The sequence below is a fragment of the Antechinus flavipes genome, chromosome 3 (genome assembly GCF_016432865.1).
Source record: "Antechinus flavipes isolate AdamAnt ecotype Samford, QLD, Australia chromosome 3, AdamAnt_v2, whole genome shotgun sequence".
Taxonomy (NCBI): Eukaryota; Metazoa; Chordata; class Mammalia; order Dasyuromorphia; family Dasyuridae; genus Antechinus; species Antechinus flavipes.
The window spans coordinates 9,488,221-9,503,639 of NC_067400.1; the positions used below are offsets into that span (position 1 = coordinate 9,488,221).

Below are 15,419 nucleotides of genomic sequence, written 5' to 3' on the forward strand. Positions count from 1 at the left end.
AAAAAGGGTGCAGACAGCCGAACAAAAGCAGCTTGGGGTTGGGAGCCCCACCCTTGGCTCGGCAAGTCAGACTTGGAACTGTGGCTCCTCTAAGAGAAGCTGTTTCACACAGGAAGACTGAACCCATGGAGAGCTTACTTCAAACTGCTCACATAGGTCTCTCTATGCACAACTTTCTCAATAGTATTAATGTTTAGTAAGATTCAAAATAATGACTCCCAACAGACACATCCCAAACATGTCCGTTTACACTTGGAGCCAAGAAAAAGGTTATAATGTTCTAATCTTCAAAACTGCTAACAAGTAACTCTTCATTCTAAAAGAAAGTCTCATGGAAGTCTGCCGATCCACTTCCCATTTAGGGGTAGCGTCCAGTCTATTTTTCACATGTGACTGTGGTTTCAAACCAAAGCTTTACTAATGCGTATCTAAAAGCCACAGGAAATCACAACCTAACATACAAGCTTCCAAATTACTTCCTTTATGACTCTGAAAAAATACTTTCCAGATCTGGAGCCAGTTTCCTAATTTCAAAACCACAGAATTCAGTCAAGTATATACAAATCAGGCTTTATGAGCGCCATCAACTGGCCCCTGACCACAAATAGCTCAAAACTGCACACGACCATTTCAAATATTTAAGGTCCCGGTAAAAATCAAGACAAAGTCACAAATCCAGCTTCACCGAACATTCTAACTTCCTGATGTCCCTGGTATTGTTGTTCTCTTCACACTATACATGCATGTCATATGCCATAAAATAAGAAAAAAGTCACTTAATATAAATTCCCAACTACCACCTACCACCATAAATTCTCTCATTCTGTGACATCACAAAATCCTGGTTAATCTTCTGATTCAATAAATGTTAAAGGACAGGTCAATTCCCTGAGAGCCTCCACAGCTGTGGTATGGTCATAGCATTTGAAGGAGTTGCAGGGCAGCCTTTGCTGACACAGGTGTTGCCGACTGGGAATGAGATAAATTGGAGGCAGAGGGAAGAGGAGAGAGGTCAGACAACGCACCGGCCTCTCAGTCCCCTTGTATCATCCTCTCACAGGAGGAGATCCATTCTGGGTTGGATCTCCAGCAGCCACTGTCGGGTGGCTCCCATATATTCCAATAGCTCCCATGTATTCTAACAAATAAATACATGTTTGAAAATTACAGGTGGTCAAAAAAAGTCCTGAGTATCTATAAAATTTACAAATAGGGTATAAAGGTTTAATAGATGTCACATCAAGAGAAAGTTTCTAATCACAAAATTTTAAATGAAAAAATACTTTTAAAAAAGCTTTTAAAAGTTTTAGTAACTTGCTTAGCCAGAAGCAGCAAAGATGCTAGAAGAGCTGATACTGACATGAGCACATTCGGATTTGCAAAGCCTGTAACATTTCTCTCATTTGAATCTCATCATAACGATGACAGGATGATTCTAAAGTAATTATGGTCACCAAGGAAACTTCTTAAAGCCCAGGACCAAGGATGCAGTCCTCAACCCCCCACCATACAATAACTCCAGATGCTCTTATCACCTGCTGGCCTTCAAAGCCCATCATAACGTGGCCATGTCCAGCCTAATGTCTTCTTACACCTTCTACATATTCTCTCATCCCATCATAATGACCCAGTGACACAGGCCATTTCTGCACACAGCAGGTACATAATAAATGCTTACTGAGGGACTGACCATTTGACAGTTGAAAAAACTCTCAGAGAAGTTCATGGACACACAGCAAGAAACCACCCAAGAGGGTGAGATGCAGCCCGCCTCTGCAGAAGCCTACATCAGCGTGACTCCAGGAATGCCTTGCTGCCTCTCAGGACAGAACTTTAAAATTCCTCTCCAAACTATGCCCAAAGGACCATCAAACTGTGCATACCCTTTGATCCAGCCGTGTCTCTATTGGGCCTGTGTCCCAAAGATCATAAGAGGGAAAAGGACCCACAGGTGAAAAAATATTTGTAGCAGTCCTCTTTGTGTTGGCAGGGATGCCCATCAGTAGGGGAATGGCTAAATAAGTCATGATATATGAATGTAATGGAACATTATTGTTTTATAAGGAACAATCAGCAGGATGATTTCATAGAGAGGACTGGAGAGATTTACAGGAACTGATGCTGAGTGAAGTGAGCAGAACTAAGAGAACATAGTACACAACAAGAGCAAGATTATGTGATGATCAATTCTGATGGACTTGGCTCTTTTCAACAACTAAGTGATTCAGGCCAGTTCCAATAGACTTCTGATGGAGAGAGCCATCTGCATCCTAAGAGAACTATGGAGATTAAGTGTGGATCACAAGATGGTATCCTCACCTTTTTTTGTTGTTAGTTTGCTTGTTTTTTCCCCCTTTTGATCAGATTTTTCTTATGCAGCATGACAAATATGGAAACATGTTTAGAAGAATTACACATGTTTAACCTATACTGGACTGCTTGCTGTCTTGGGGAAGGAGGAGAGGAGAGGAAGGGAGAAAAAGCTGGAGCACAAGGTTTTGTAAAGGTGAATGCTGCATATATTTGGAAAAATAAAATTCTATTATAATAAAAAATAAATAAAATAAAATTTCTCTCCAATCTCACATTTCAAAATTACTGAATGAGAGAAAGTGAAACAAGAGGACAGAATAAGAACTTGACTGTCAAAGTATTAAACTCCAAACAAGCTGACATGAAAACACAGCACTGTTAGGAAGCACAGTGACTAGAATGCCAGGCCTGGAGTCAGGAGGCTGTATCTCCCTGAATTCAAATCTGGCTTCAGACACTTACTAGCTAACTATATGACCCTGGACAAGTCACTTAATCCTGTTTGCCTCAGTTTCTTCATCTGTAAAATGACCTGGAGGAAAAAATGGTAAACTACTTCAGTACCTTTACCAAGAGAATTGCAAATGGGGTCACAAGTTGAAGATGATTGAAAACTGAACAATAATATTGGTATTAACCAATTAGGTTAAGCAAATCCCTGACCCATCCTCAGTTTACTTAGGACACAGATCTAGCAGAAAGGGACCTTGAAGGATATCAGTCTAAGCTCCTGGGAGTGTCTATTCCAACAGCCTCATTTCAGAGACAAAGTATGGCAGCGAGAAGGTGACCAGTTATCAAGTACATGTCAAAGGTGAGGTGTGAACTTGATCCTCTGTCTGCAGAGCCAGGTTCTTTCCTTAACACTAATAACTTTCCATCTGGACTCTAGGTGCCTTGTCTATAACCTGCATACAATACTTGAACTGAATTATTTACTTTTGAAAACTTTATCAAGCATCTCTATCAGCATTTCAATTTTGTGCACAATTTCTGTTCTCATTGTTCCTTCTCTATAAAAATAAATAAGGTCCCCCTTTTTGACATTCACCAACACATGAAGGCTTAAACAGAGCCTAGGGTGTCCCGGGGTGCCAGGGTGCAGACACATCAAAATCTGTGGCTTCATGAAGAAAGTCACCACAAAACTGGTGACACTTCAAGGTCTTTTAAGATTTGCAAAGCACTTTGTTACCCAAGCCTCACACAATAATTGGGAATTGTGGCAAATAATTCTTCTTTACTCTTCCAAAATGACAGGCCTCTAATTTTCAATATTAAAATATGATAATCAATTGTCATCACTATTTGGACTCAGACTTTGACATAACATCTTCTCCAAAGCAAACCCTTAAGTTTCCAAAATGACAGAAAAAGGGCCTCTGTTCTGAGGGCAAGGATGGAACCAAAGCAGGCTTTTGGCAGAAGTATGAGGTGTGCACCCAATGGGGCCAAAGGCCCAATGCTCCATTTTCTGACTCTCTACCAGCAAGAGGTAGCCTCTAGCTGCCAGGCCAATGAGAAAATCGAGAGCGCGAAGAGGCTAGAGGCAGCTCAGTTCAGGGATTTGAAATCTTAGTGTTTTCAAAAGATAAAAAAAATGTATTTTTTTTAAAAAGGTAATTTAGGTATCTATGTAGCAAAGCATCAAAAAGCTAATTTGGTTAGGTGAAACTCTTGAGTTTCTGCCAAGCTGTTCCATATACATGTAAAAACTAAATTTTCTTCAAGTTTGATGAATGGAGGTTATAAATTCTCAAGCCCAACAAGATCTCTATGTATTTGGAAATCTGCACAGAAACACCACCTCCCACAGCATCACTCCAGCCAGCGATAAACCAAAGCACAGGCCAAGGGAGTCTCTCTCTAGAGAATTCTAGGTTAAGATCTAGATAATCCACACCTGGGCTTTTTCCTCTTCCTACTAAGAGTTTTCATTAATTAGAGGTGAACAAGAGAAGAAAAACCAGATTAACCTGAAAGCAAGCTTAAGGTCACACAATAAAAAACCAAATCAGGAACGTTACCTCATCTGCTATAATACAAAGCATACACACTGACTGTAGGATCGAGCTTAAGGCCAGAGGGGCCCTGAGACACCAGTGAGTTCAAGCCTTTCCTTTTCAGAGAAGGGATTTGCCCAGGCCACCTGTTGCCAGCACTGGAACTCAGCTCTTCTGACTTTCAGTTCAGTGCTTTTTGTGAGGACTGTCTGAACATAGGGACGAAAGGAGGCTTGCAGACTATTTTTGAGTCTCCCAACACAACCCACACCATGCCAAAGGGCCTCACAGAGGCCTGCGCAAAGGGCTGTCTTGGGGAAATTCATTATTTCACTGTGAGTTCATTATTTCACTTTAGCTTCACCATCATCCCGCGCACTGAGTCACCAGAGTATTCGTCTCCTTACTCCCCAGTTCTGTGCCACAGATCCCAATGCCAGAAGCAGGCTCTGAACCCTGATCTTTCTGCCAGCATTCCATCCACTGGGATGTCTCTGGGTCTCTTGAAGCATTTGCAAGTCAGCAAGTAGCCCTCCCTCCCCCAAAGGGCATTGTGCCAGCTGTCTAAAGGGCACTGGATGTTCTCATTGGTTTTCCTTTTTTTGGGGGAAAAAAAAAAAACCACTCGTTGCTCTCTGGTGTAAGACAATTCCTGCTAATCTCAATTACCTTTTCAAAAGCAGGATGAAGTTTGATTATCAATTCCGATCCATTTTTCCTTATTCCCAGCTCTTGCTCTAACAACTCTGAAGGTCAAAGGCAAGTAAGCCTGTCAGTGAGTCACTCCATGAGAAGAATTTATGGGAGAAGCATCAAGAGCTAATGGCCCCCTCTTTCGAGGCTGCCCCAGACCCTTTGGAGCAGCAGCACTTTCCAAGGCCATTCCTAGTCTTTCAAATCCCTTCTATTCCAATCATCCCTTCTCTTTCGTCCTCCAGACAAGCCCTAGAGACAGAAACCTCTTCAGAATTCCACTCATGTCACTTATCCCCATGACCAGACACCTTAGCATTAACCCCTAAAAGCCATTTTAAAAACCTGAAGAAAAGAAGAAGTACCTTGTTTAGCTGAGCTGACATTCAGTAAACAAGTGGAGTCATTTATTTTTTGAACCCTCTGGGACTTAAGATCATCTCTGATGGAGGGAGCAGCAGAAACCTTCCCACGTGGTTCCCTGACACCCACCCCTAAGAAAACCCAGAGGCTGCTGATTCAGCCAACAGAATTCTACCCATTGGTTCTATAGTATTCAGATGACATACAATCAAAGAGTTAAGAGAAAAGGGCAGGAAAGATGCCACTGGGTTTATCCTCCCAGGTTTAGAAGGCTCTGCTTGCAGGCACTTTCATATCTGTATCACCAAAGGTTACTCTTCTTATTCAACAATGACATAGCGTCCAAACCCATGAGCAAGTAGGAAAGCAGCACTCCCCACTCCTACCACCACCTGCCCCTGCCAGTCACTCACCTCCACATGGAGTATCTCAATGGCATTGTCCAGCAACTTGACTTTGATAGCAAGGGCCTTCTCTTGCAATTTGGCAGACGTCTTCGCCATGGCTGAAGACAGGCTTTGCCCTGGCTCCAGGGTGCTCACCCCAGTGTGATTCGGGCCCCCCAAGCGGCTTCCTGAAGTCTCTAGGACTCTATAGGTTCCTTCAATTTCTCCCATGATTCAACAGCAAGGAGTAGAGAAATCACTAAAAGGAAGGAGGGGAAGAAAAACCAAAATGCCTAATTACTATGATGACCAAATAAAATGTTCGAATTATGCTAAAATGTCATTTATGTTTTTCTTACATCCAGCGTGCTTGCGTGCTCACTCCCCCCGCCCCCATTCTCAGCTTGCACAAAAATGACTCAATGCTATATTTCTCTAAGTATTTTCTAAGCTTCTTGAGGGCAGGGACTGGATTGTTTCTTGCTCTGTATTCTTGGCGCACAAGGATAAAAGGAAAAGGAAAAGAATTTATGGGGACAAAAATACTGATAGCACCTCTTTTTGTGGTGGCAAAGAATTGGAAATTGAGGGGATGTTAATCAAGTGGGGAATGGGTGAACAAGCTGTGACATATGAATATAATGGAATGCTATTGTGCTATAAGAAATTACAAGAATGGGTTCAGAAAAACCTGGGATGATGTATATGAACTGATGCAAAATGAAGTGAACAGAACCAGGAAAACATTGTACAATCATAGCAATACCAAAAGGATAATCAACTGTGAAAAACTTGGCTATTTTGATCAATACAATGATCCACAACTATTCTAGAGAGCCCATGATGAAAAATGCTATCCACTTCCAGAAAGAGAACTGATGAACTCGAGTGTAAATTGCAGAATATTTCTCCCCTTTCTTCACTTTTCTTTCCTCCTCCTTTTTTGTTTTTGCATTGCAACATAGCTAATATGGAAACACATTTTGCATGATTTCAAATATATAACTATATTAAATTACTTGCCTTCTCAATGGATGGAGTAGATACTGAAGAGAGGGAAAGAATTTTGAACTCAAAATTTTAAAATATTTAAAAAATTAAATTGAGAAACATCCAAAGTCATATGCATAGAATATTCAAAAAACCATCTCAATAAGCTCCATTATTTATCATCAATGATCATTTTGTGTATGTGTAGCTATATATTTATAGAAAATAAGTCTGCCATCTAGGGGAGGGGGTGGAGAGAGGGAGGGGAAAAAAAAATCGGAACAGAAACGAGTGTCAATATAAAGTAATTATTAAATAAATATTAAATTAAAAAAAAAAGAAAGAAAATAAGTCATATGTAACTTTTATACAAAAAAAGTTTGTTATGAATATATATGCACATGACGTTAGTGAAGCATTTTTGGGATAGCTGTTGTTATAAAAAATACCAAAGAGAAAAAAATATATCCATATTAATGAATAATCATAATTTGCCCTCCCTATACAGTGCACATATTTTAGCTTATCTTCCTTAAGCATTCCCACAATATCTATGTTTGTCAACCTTAAAATTTTTTAGTGTCTTAACTTTTTGCTCTTTTCCAAGTGACATAAATCAGAATGTAGATTTCCCTTCCTTGTCAAAGGGGAGCAGTGTGTGCACATACACGCACACACATACTTTGCAACATCTCCTGCAACTTTAACTGGGAGGATACCAACTCAGCAGCATTTACATGTAACACTTCCCATCTCTAGACTGCCTAAAAGGAAGGAGAATATTATTCAAAGTAGGAAAGCACCCAAGAATTATTTTACCCAGAGGTCAAGAAAAGGAAAAGAATTGACTTGAGGTTCTTCGCAGTAAACTATGTTGATTAAAGTGATCTCACTGGCTTCCCATCTTACAAGCAACTCCAATTCTTCCAGTGAATTTTTAAACAGGGCCCTAAGATGACTGTCCATTAGGCATTTGGATTACACCTATGGTGCTAGGGCTCCCAATAACCAATGGACATACTGGCTCATTTATCAAATCTCAACGTGAATAATCTCAGCAGACCTCATTCACTTCTTTAACGCTGTTATGCTCTTGATAAAACAAAGATGGTAGCTTTTCATCTTGACTTGATTATTCCAGTCCTCAGGATTCCATTTCACTCAATCAACAAATCTTTATTAAAGACCATGCCAGATTCTGGAGACCTAAACACTAAAATAAAACAATCTCTGCCCTCAAGGGTTCATACTTTATGAGAGAAACAGCAAATATAAGCCTAATATCAAATAAAGCAAGATCATCTGGGGAGGGAGGGAGAGGCTCTTTGTGGGAGTAGCCCTCCCATGTAACCTATACCATGCAAAAGCCCAGCAGTGGTTTCAGACTTAGCGACTAGAGTCTCAGTACTGAACAGTATAAATTCAATATCCATCAGGGTGGGCTACACAAAAAGATAGTTTCTGAACAGCTCTCCTGTTCAAAGATTACACTAACAAAAAAACACAGCCCCAGAAAGTAAAGACATTCATTTACAAAGAAAAGCTCTGCTCTCAGCCCTGGAACTCCCACAGAAGTCCTGTTAGGTTCAGCATACCTGCCAACAGAAGCTCCCAGAGCCCGTTCATCAAGCTCTGCCAAGCCCTTTGGGTGACAGAAGCAAGGCAGTGACAGAGCACCCTGAAGGGCTCTCGGCACAGTAGAGAAGTAAACCAGCCGCACAAGGATCTGTCTTTCCCAAGGAGCTAAACTGTTCGAGATAGAGATGAGAAAAGCCGTCAGGTGAGGGGAAAGAACTTTCCCGCAATGGAGTCGGGACAGCCAGGCTTTCATCCCTAGGTGCCAAAGAAAGGCAATGGACAACTCCTGCTCTCAAGGAACTCAACATAATGAGGATACTAAGATGCAAACAATTATGTATAAACAAGTTATGTACCAGAGAAACTAGAAATAATCAACTGAGGGAAGAAAATGAATTAAAGAGGATCAAGAAAAACGTCCTCTTGAAGCATTTTAGCTGGGATCTGAAGGAAGCCAAGGTTGGAAGAAAGGCCAGGAGGCCAAAGATGGAGGGTCTTGTTCTCTGTCACTAATATCAACATGGGGTTGAGATGTGAAGTGTGTATGAAATATTTTTTTTCTCATTATCAAGTGAATTAACAAACTTTACTTTCAAAGTATATTGTCTACTGAAGCTAAACCTTCTAGGGTTTCTCAGTCTCTTCTAAAAAGCAAAACAATCTAAGTGAGTTTCATCTAGCCCAGCGGTTCTTAAACTTGGTTTTTTAATAGCCTGATGACTGTATTTCCACAGAAATGGTTCCTTTTGTAATCATATGGCCTTCATCAGTCTACTGTTCATTGTAGGTAAAGGCAAACATGGTGCTCTTCTATTTCTAAGATGACAAATATAGAATGATCATTCTGCAGGTTCCCATTACTATTGTTATCTTCTCTAGCTTATGTAGCATCTTAAGGCTTACTGAAAAAAAAATAAATTAAAAAAAAAAAAAGGCTTACTGAATCCTTTTCCCACAACCATCCTGGAGAATCAGGATAGTTCCATTCTATAAAAGAGGGCACAGAAAGGCGATAAAACATCCATTAAACCATGTGAAAAATGAAAATGAACCATGGAATGGCTAAACTACTGTAAAAGTTCGTGTTTTGTTTTTTTTAATATCATATAGTGGTGATTCAGCAGGAACTTCCCATTTAATATTTACTTCGGCTTTAAGATAAGAAAAGCTAAAAAAAATACTAAAGGAAATGAAGCACAAAGAAAAAACATGCTCTGTAATCTTAACTGGTGACACATTAAAAAGAAAAAGCTTCTTAGCATTTTAACATATGCTGGAGAACTTGGCTTCAATATTCCCTTTAAAAATAGGAGCAGCAAAATAAATAAAAAATAAAATAGGAGTAAGCTACCATTTTAGTAAACTTTATGTTTTACAATTTTTTTAAAATAAAAATGCAAAAGTAACTAAAGTATTATCTTCCTCAACTTCAAACAAGAGAGCAGAGGCTCCTGACTCAAGTCCAGGTCTTTTCAATTACAGCCACTCGCTGGCAAAAAATACATTGAAAAAGGCAGGCCTTGATACATCTTCAAACGGACAAAGAGAAACCATGAGCATCTATGTAAAACAGAAAAAAGCAGGCATGGAGAGTCTAAAAAAGAAATAAGAGTAACCTAAATTTTTAATAAGACAATCAAATCAAACATACCAAAGGCCTAATTATATTGTATTTCAGGTCCTAACCTCTCCCCCCATCTTGTTGATTTGTGCTGCTCCTTCCAGATCATGGCATATTTAGATTACAAGGCTATGATTTAAGGTAGTACCTTCATTCTCATCAAAGATTTCTTAATCATTTCTTGAAAATCAGCTTAGCTGACATTTCTATAATCCACAAAGCTCAAATGTGAACATCCTGACAACCCTAGGATAGAATTATCAGTATTACTATTCCAATCTACAGATGAGATTGAGAGAATGAATGATTTGCCAAGTATTTGAAGCTGGGCTTCTAAATAAGGGGTTCCTGAGAGAAGGGAGAAGGTACTGAAAGTAGATCTCTCTCAAACTACTAATTTCTATATTCTATCCACTATACTACAATTATTGAAGACAATAATTAAATACAGATTTTTCAAAAATATACTTTAAATTAATCTTAGAAAAGTTTTATATAATCTATCTTGGTTTGTGCTTCTCTGGGAGGGACTCCTGTCAAAGCTTGCCTTTCTTGTCCCCCCTCAGGGTACCTGTATCTAGCTGGTCTGGCGCCTGATCACCCTACACAAGGCACCCTTCACCACTTTGTATCAACAACTTTCAAATTTTATAACCCTCTTTAAAACCTCAATAGTAACTAGGAGCTAAACCACTAAGGAGTGCGTATCAAAGATAACACACTATGAGGCAAGGGAAGAGAGAAATAGAAGAAGCTGCTGACCCAGTGGCCAGGGACAGGGTAGAGTCACCAGCAGGATAAAGGGCCCAAAATAAGAGAAACCAACAATAGGTATTTAAGTGCTTAGATCTGGATCAGAACTTGAGTCTTTGCTGAGTGAAATGAGCAGGACCAGGAGATCATCATATACTTCAACAACAATACTATATGATGATCAATTCTGATGGACGTGGCTTTCTTCAACAATGAGATAAATCAAATCAGTTCCAATTTTTCAGTAATGAATAGAACCAGCTACACCCAGTGAAAGAACTCTGAAAAATGAGTGTGAACCACTACATAGCATTCCCAATCCCTCTATTTTTATCTGCCTGCATTTTTTATTTCCTTCACAGGTTAATTGTACATTTATTTCAAAGTCTGATTCTTCTTGTGCAGCAAAATAACTATGGATATGTATACATGTTGTATTTAACATATACTTTAACATATTTAACATGTATTGGTCGACCTGCCATCTGGGGGAGGAGGTGGGGGGAAGGGGGGGAAAAATTGGAACAAAAGGTTTTGCAATTGTCAATGCTGAAAAATTACCCATGCATATATCTTGTAAATAAAAAGCTATAATAAAAAAAGAATTTGAGTTTTCCCTTGATCTGGAAGAGAATAGGAAAGGGAAGGAGTGACGGCTACTAGAGAGGCCTGATGACAAGCTTCCCAAAACTGGTCACCCCTACCTAACTTCCATCTTTCTCATGAGCCACATGGGTAGATAGAACCTGCCAGAAAGACTCAACTCTATCTAAAGATATAAGTGACTTTTAAGCAAGAAACAAAAATTAAACTGAGCCAACCACCAGTAGGCATCTACTAGGTGCAAAGCACAAGGAAAAGCCCTTGGGAACAGCGTATTCTCTTATCACCTTTCATCAAAGGCTGGGGCTTGCAAAGTGAAAAGCAGACTTGGAAAGGGAATAGTCACTGGGGATAAAGACAGTGCCAGAAAACGAGATTTGGATTTCCAAAACACAAGAAGCTATAAGAGGAATGAAATTTGGGATTAACAGTTTGTTAGTTTGTAAAGTCTCTGATAATAACAGCCAACACACATGCACACATGAGCACCTCACTTTGAGATTTGCAAAGTGCTTTACATATATAATTTCACTTATATGCCATCACAATCCTATGGAGGAGATGCTAAATGTATTGTCCCCATTTTGCAGAAAAGAAACTGAGCCACTAGAGGTAAAAAAGGTCACATAGCTGAGGAAAAATTTAAACTCAGTTCTTTGATTCTCAATCAAATATTCAATCTACTATATTTCCTGCATATCTAGCTCTAGAGTATACAACCTGTGCAGCTCAACATTTTTAATCAATTAATGGGTCATATATGATAAACTTATTAAATTTTTGAAAGAAAAAACAATCATTTTGGAAACTGAGGCAATAAAAAAATTGGATCAAATTGAAAAAGACAAAAAAAAGGAAAGGAGGGGGAATATAAACCCTTACACTTGGCTTCAGCCTTACACTGGCAGAGTGGAGAAAGCACTGGGCCTAGAATCAAGTATATCTGAGTTCAAATGTAACCTCAGACAATTACCAGCTGCCTAACCCTGGAAAAGTCATTCGATCTTTGTTTGCCTCAGTCTCCTCAACTGTAAAAGGGGGATAATAAGAGCATCTGCCTCACAAGGTTGTAAGAACCAAATGAAATAATATCTATAAAGTGCTTAGCATAGACCCTGATATTTAGCAAGTTATTTTACAAATGCTTATTCCCTTCTTCCTTTTTCCCAGGCCTGCCTAGTTGGGAGAGGGGATAACGTATGTCAGGAGTGTGGTACAGTAGCCTAGAAGTCCAACACAAGTTGGCCTCCATGCAACAAGAAAGGTTCACTGCCCAAAAGAAATGAGGAAACCGTCCTGCTCTATGCCCTCCAGGTCAGACCACCCCCGGATTTCGGAGTCTAGATCTGAATGCCATAGTTCTAGATGGAACTGATAACTTAAGAGATGGTCTGAGCCCAGTGTAGACTGGTTAACGGCACTGAGGCTGCATATCCTGAAGGGCGACTATCACGTGGAAGAGCATCCGGGGGACAGATGAAGATGCTGTCTGGGTTGTCCAGGTGCCGGCCGGGCAGATGGGGAGATTACGTCACATTGTCACCACGGCGAGGGTGAAGCCTCTTTACATAGACCAGCGTTTGTGACATGACCACAATAGGGCTGCCCTGGCCTCTCCCCACCTCCGCCGGCTTCCTTCTCAGGCAATCTGAGTCCATTTAACAAACACCTACCATGTGCAAGGCATTGCACTGGGTGCTTGTCTTCAAGCAAAGGCTGGCTGTTCCCTTGTCACACGGGCCTGCTGGCTCAGGTCGGGTGCACTAGATGGCCTCTCAAGTCCCTTCCAGCTCTGAGACTCTGTGATTAAATAATTGATTCATTTTAGGGGCATTTTTCACATGCACGGCATTCTGCTTGGCAACATGGGAGACCCAAAAGTGACCTCTAGAATCTCACATTAAATAAGACATCAGAGTCATCTAGTTCCACACCCTAGACACCAACCCAACAGGGAACCTCCCTATTTCCAGCTGAGGCCAGGCTGGCCTGCCAAGTGCCTCCATCTTCCTCCTCCTGCCCTCTTAAAGTACCCACGTGCTTGAGGCTGAAAACTTGGAGAAAAACATTCCAATACTTTTCTCCTTTTGTTTCCTTTATTATTTTTCTATAATAATGTCTGAAGCTTTCTTAAAATTGTTCCTAACTGCTTTTCTCAAGAAAGTCAGAGTAGTTTAAAAAAAAAAAAAAGGCATCTGTGACTTTTCAAGCTCCGGATGATGTTCAGAGTCCCCGTTCCTCACGGAGACTCCCAGGGAGTGGCCATTGGCACCACTCGGTCCCTGCCTTCCCGAGACACTTACCCAAGGCCACGAGCAAGCGCTTCCAGCCGCCCCAGAGATGGAGCTCCCTCCCCTAAGCACGCCCCCCCCCCAACTGCTATCTCCTCACTAGGGCGATTCACTTCAGCAACTTAATGAGTTAGTAAAACCAGTTTTTAAACATTAACCTTTTAAACATGAAAGTATAGTGGTTAAGCTAGAATTAGATCCTCTCAGAAATTAACTTGCTATCTCATAAAACTGTACAGAGTGAGAACTTCTGTCCCCACAGAGGTCATCCATGAGGAGTTCAGGTGTATCCCCACCCAACAAGATGCATTAGCATGCAGCAGACTAAGTGGAATGCTAGCAGTCACTCCTGTCGGGGGCCCAAGTCACCAGCCTGGAGCCCAGGGAGTGTGGAGCTGGGACTGCAAATTCCCTTGGAGGCAGAACTTGGGGTGCCCCTTACCAAGCTTTCTGCACCAGCAAAGGGATCACCCCATCTAGGTAGGGGGGTGTAGCAACCCTAGGTAGGGATCTGTGGGGGAGGGGAAGCAGCCACAGGTGGGAATCTAGGGGAGGGAGGAGCAATCACAGGTGGGGATGGGGGGGAGAGGAACAGCCATATGTGGACATCAGGGGGAAAGGAAAAGAGCAATCACAGGTAAGGATCTAGAGGAGGGGAAGTAGCCACAGGTGGGGATCTGTGGAGGAGGGGAAGCAGCCACAGGTGGGGATCTGGGGGGGAAGGGAAACAAGTCACAGGCGGGGATGGGCGAGGGGCAGCCCGGAGCTGTCCAGGAGCTCGAGCGGGGCAAATGTCCATCCTGGTGCTCAGGGGCTGAGGAACTTAAGGTCGGAGGGGGGGATGCTAAAATCTCCAAACCTGATTAGAAACTCCGCGGGGAGGGGAGGGAGTGAGAGCGGGAAAAACGGTTAAGGACCAGCACAGACTCTCCGGGGCTCCAAGTGCCTCTGCCTGGCATTGGCACTTCAGGGACCCCAGGTCAAAGGAGGCACTTAAGGTGCTGGGGGTGCCACGACAGAACCGAGCTGCGGGTCCGAGGGGTTTCAATTCCATTTCTGCGCCCCTTCTCTCCCCGTCCGTGCGACTCCTCCCAGAGGCTCAACTCTCGGGGGACTTCGGCAGGGAGCGCCCCCATTCCGCCCGCCCCGCGGCCCCAGCTCCGTTCCTTTCGCCGGCTCGGCGGAGACTTGAGGCGGCCGAGACTCCGGGAGGGGCCGGGGAGGAGGGGCAGGAGGCGCGGGGGCGCGCACGCGCAGTCCTCCCCCCGCGCGCGCCCGTAGCCTCTCCCCTCCCCCATCGCCACAGCTCGGCCCGGCCCGAACCCGTCCGCCCGCCCACCCACCCGCCCCTCCCCGGCCCGGCCCGGCCCCGGGAGACCGCTTTGCTCCTCTGCCCGGCCCTTCTCCCGCTGTCCGCTCACCTCGCCGGGTGTCCCGCTCCCTGCACGGCCGCCGTCGTCGTCCAGCTCCCTCCCGGCCGCTGCCGCCGACGCCTCCGGGGCGTCCCGGCTCCCAACTGCCAACTGGCCCCTCGCGGGCGCCGCGCGAGTAGGCGCGCGCCCGGCCCCGCCCCCTCCCCCGCGGACCGGCCTCCAATTGGCCCTTCCGCACGCATGACTGGGATTCGCCAGGAATCCGGCCAGGAAAGGGGAGCTCGGCCTCCGATTGGTGGGCTCCATAGGGAGAGGTGGGGCCCGGGGGCGGGGGCGAGCGAGCGTCTGCGGCTAGTTGCCCAGAGCCCGGAGGCGTCCCCACGGTGGGGTCGGGTGGGATCGGGTGGGATCGGCTGGTGGGCACGGTGGGGAGCCTACCTCTACGAACGCCC

At 43.2% G+C, this 15,419-nt stretch overlaps 1 protein-coding gene across 6 annotated transcripts in view; it reads right to left on the reverse strand.

The window, feature by feature from the left end:
- The window catches only part of FARP2 (FERM, ARH/RhoGEF and pleckstrin domain protein 2), a 94,509-nt gene extending 79,398 nt beyond the window's left edge, over window positions 1-15,111 (reverse strand). For 5 of the 6 annotated variants that reach the window (XM_051991687.1, XM_051991689.1, XM_051991685.1 and 2 more), the window contains exons 1-3: window positions 15,016-15,103; window positions 12,977-13,103; window positions 5,786-6,017 (exon numbers count right to left, since the gene is read on the reverse strand). In XM_051991687.1, the coding sequence (XP_051847647.1) occupies window positions 5,786-5,989 (204 nt within the window). In that variant the 5' untranslated portion in view covers window positions 5,990-6,017; window positions 12,977-13,103; window positions 15,016-15,103. Of the gene's footprint in view, window positions 1-5,785; window positions 6,018-12,976; window positions 13,104-15,015 lie in introns of all 6 variants that reach the window. The other variant, XM_051991686.1, reaches the window with a different exon arrangement.
- Window positions 15,112-15,419: the final 308 nt, after the last annotated feature.